At 37.2% G+C, this 3355-nt stretch overlaps 1 protein-coding gene across 1 annotated transcript; it reads left to right on the plus strand.

The window, feature by feature from the left end:
- The first annotated feature begins 436 nt into the window (after window positions 1-436).
- On the plus strand, window positions 437-2715 carry LOC107810416 (gibberellin 20 oxidase 1). Its single transcript, XM_016635192.2, has 3 exons — window positions 437-1176; window positions 1445-1766; window positions 2049-2715. Exons 1-3 carry the CDS (start codon window positions 629-631, stop codon window positions 2316-2318), a joined length of 1140 nt encoding a protein of 379 aa, XP_016490678.1. The 5' UTR covers window positions 437-628; the 3' UTR covers window positions 2319-2715.
- Window positions 2716-3355: the final 640 nt, after the last annotated feature.

The following is a 3355-nucleotide window of genomic DNA, read 5'->3' on the forward strand; positions in this document are numbered from 1 at the left end:
ACGGGAGATATCAATATGCAGAAACTGGAGACGGGGAAGGGGAAGCAGGGGAGGGGAGAAGATAGAAAGGTCGGGTTCAGTCCGGGTGGAGCTAGAGTATAGGGAGCGGGCTCGACCGAATCCAATAACTCTGGTTCGAACCTTATATTTGTCTTAAAAAATTTATCGACTATGTATAAATTATTAATTTAGAACCCAATAACTTAAAACGATTAGAATTCCGAACACATATACTTAAAATTCTGAATCCGCCTCTACATTGAGTACCGACCAAAGGAAACTCCAAATACCATTGGGAAACGCTTTCCTGTCAAAAATAGAAAAGACAAATAACATATGGACCTCTATCCCAATTTTAAGCATTATTAAACCCTTCTCAGCAAAGTGTTCATTTTGGAGCTCCTGTTTTCTTTGTTAGGGACACCACAAAGGAAGACCTATAAGATTCCAATTTTTGTTCACCTATTTACCCAATGAACGGCCTTGGCTTTTCCTTTATCTCAACTCTCTAACTCCATTCTTCCCCCTCTCTCTCTTTTGCTCTTACATTTTCTTCCCTTTGGCTCAATTAACTACTCTTTCTTCGTTACGCATATCTCTTGGAAAAAGAAAGAAAAACTCGCATGCAATGGCAATTGATTGTATGATCACGAATGTGAATTCACCCATGCTACGGATATTAGAAGATGACAAAAAGCCATTGATTTTTGATGCATCTCAGATGAAACGCGAGTACAACATTCCAACACAATTCATATGGCCAGACGACGAGAAGCCTCGTGCTGTAGCACAAGAACTTCCCGTTCCACTTATCGAGTTAGGAGGTTTCCTTTCTGGAGACCCCGTCGCGGCCCAACAAGCATCTAGACTTGTTGGTGAAGCATGCCGTAATCATGGTTTCTTTCTTGTAGTTAACCACGGAGTTAACGCTTATCTCATCTCCAACGCCCATCGTTACATGGACATGTTTTTTGACTTGCCACTTTCTGAAAAGCAAAAGGGTCAAAGGAAACTTGGAGAGCATTGTGGTTATGCTAGTAGCTTTACTGGGAGATTTTCCTCTAAGCTACCTTGGAAAGAGACACTCTCTTTTCGATACTCCGCTGAAGAAGACTCATCTCACATAGTTGAAGAGTACTTCCAAAATACAATGGGTGAAAGTTTTAGCCATCTTGGGTAATAAGACAACATGACAACTTGTTGACTACCTTTTATTTTATTTTTTCTCTCTTTGTCTGGTCAGCCTTGGCTAAACTAGTAAAGTTATGTTATGTGACGAGGAAATCACGGGTTTGGGGATTGAAAATAGTCTCTAAGGTTGCGCACAATAGACTCTTGTGGTCCGACCCTTTCCGGACCCGCACATAGCGAGAGCTCAGTGTACCGGACTATTTTTTTTTTCTCTTGTCAATTATATTAACCCTTTTTTTCTTGAATTGCACAGGAATGTTTATCAAGAATATTGCAATTCAATGAGCACGCTTTCTCTAGGGATAATGGAACTTTTGGGAATGAGCCTAGGCGTAGGGAGGGAACACTTCAAAGAATTTTTTGAAGAAAATGAATCCATAATGAGACTCAACTATTATCCACCATGCCAGAAACCAGATCTCACTTTAGGGACAGGGCCACATTGTGATCCAACATCATTAACAATTCTACATCAAGATTGTGTTGGCGGGCTTCAAGTTTTTGTGGACAACGAATGGCGCTCCGTCAGTCCAAATTTCAACGCTTTCGTGGTTAACATAGGCGATACATTTATGGTAAGCGAATTAACGTGCTAGAAAAAAGTATAATGTCCCGTTGAAATATAAAGAGAGACAAACAGTATACTACTACATATTTTACGTGACAAATAATTAGTATAAGGTTATTTTCATATGATGTACAATGATATACATCATGAGTGCTTAGGACGTACAAAACAATGCCCTGTTGATATTGTTGAAATAGAAACAAGTTGAATTATTTACTAGTCATGAAAAAGTGGTCATGTAATTCAGTACGTGGGGTAACATTTTTGGTTGAATTTTGCCCTTTTGCAGGCTCTTTCAAATGGAAGATACAAAAGTTGCTTGCACAGAGCAGTGGTAAACAACAAAACTCCTAGGAAATCACTTGCTTTCTTTCTTTGTCCAAAGAAGGATAAGGTAGTGAGCCCACCAAATGAATTGGTGGACACCAACAACCCTAGAATATATCCCGACTTCACATGGCCTACTCTCCTTGAGTTTACACAGAAGCATTACAGAGCTGATATGAACACTCTTCAAACTTTCTCAAATTGGCTTAAACAGAAAACTGCACAAGTTTAAGAGCTAATTCAACTTCTCCGACGTACCTCACATGAGATTCAAGCTTATATATCGAGGATGGAAGACCTCAGGATTTTCTTTATATGTATGTACATTCCCTCGGACGAAGACGAAGGGAGTAAGTGAAAACATCAGAAGAAGAAGAAAAATAGTTGGAAACGAGAAAAGAAAAAGACATGCTCTTTTTATTTTTCCCATGAATAGTTCAGTTAAAAAAGTAAATATAGACGAGATAGGGAAGAAGAAGAAAAGGAATAAAACTGCGGTATAACTTAGGTTTGTTTATTTTGACGTATTGAAAAATATAGAAAAAGATTACGTATAGCTAGCTTTAATTACGAGTATCAAATGTAAGCATCCCTCACTAAGAGAGAGTACTAGTAACTTTTTGAACTTCCTCATTTTTCTTTATTTATTTTTTTCTCTTCCTTTAATTTGGCACATTCAGAAAACTATGTAATGCCTCTCGCGAAATCATTATTCTTTTTATGGCTTAGGTTATATGAGGGAAACACAGAGCTTGCAGGGTAATTAATTAGCTTAAAAGAATATCCTAATCAGCTACCCTCGTTTCAATTTAGACTATATTTAACTTATTCAGAGTTAAATTATATGAATTTTGATTAATATTTTAAAATGTATTCTTTTTATCATATTAACATGAGAAAAATTATAACTTATATTACTTTTCGTAAATTAACTCTTGATATACGAAATATTTTATCTAAATTGAACAGATAGTTGTACAAAAATTGTATGGACTAGTACGAGTTGAAAAGATCCAAATAGAAAGACAGGGGTCCACGTACGTAGGGAATCATTCAAAATACTACTAGTACCAGTAGTAAGAAAGAGATGAGTGTGAAGCTTTAGCTAGGGGCTGGAGATAGAATCCAAAGGAGTATAGGTAATAGCCAGAGCTTTTAATACTAGGATTGGATTCTTGTGCAAGTGTGTTTGGTTTTATCCTTGGCATTTATTTTATATCTGGAGATTTGGATGTTTGTGACTTTATGGAATGCAAAGGAACACTTGGG

The sequence above is a fragment of the Nicotiana tabacum genome, chromosome 4 (assembly GCF_000715075.1).
Source record: "Nicotiana tabacum cultivar K326 chromosome 4, ASM71507v2, whole genome shotgun sequence".
NCBI lineage: Eukaryota > Viridiplantae > Streptophyta > Magnoliopsida > Solanales > Solanaceae > Nicotiana > Nicotiana tabacum.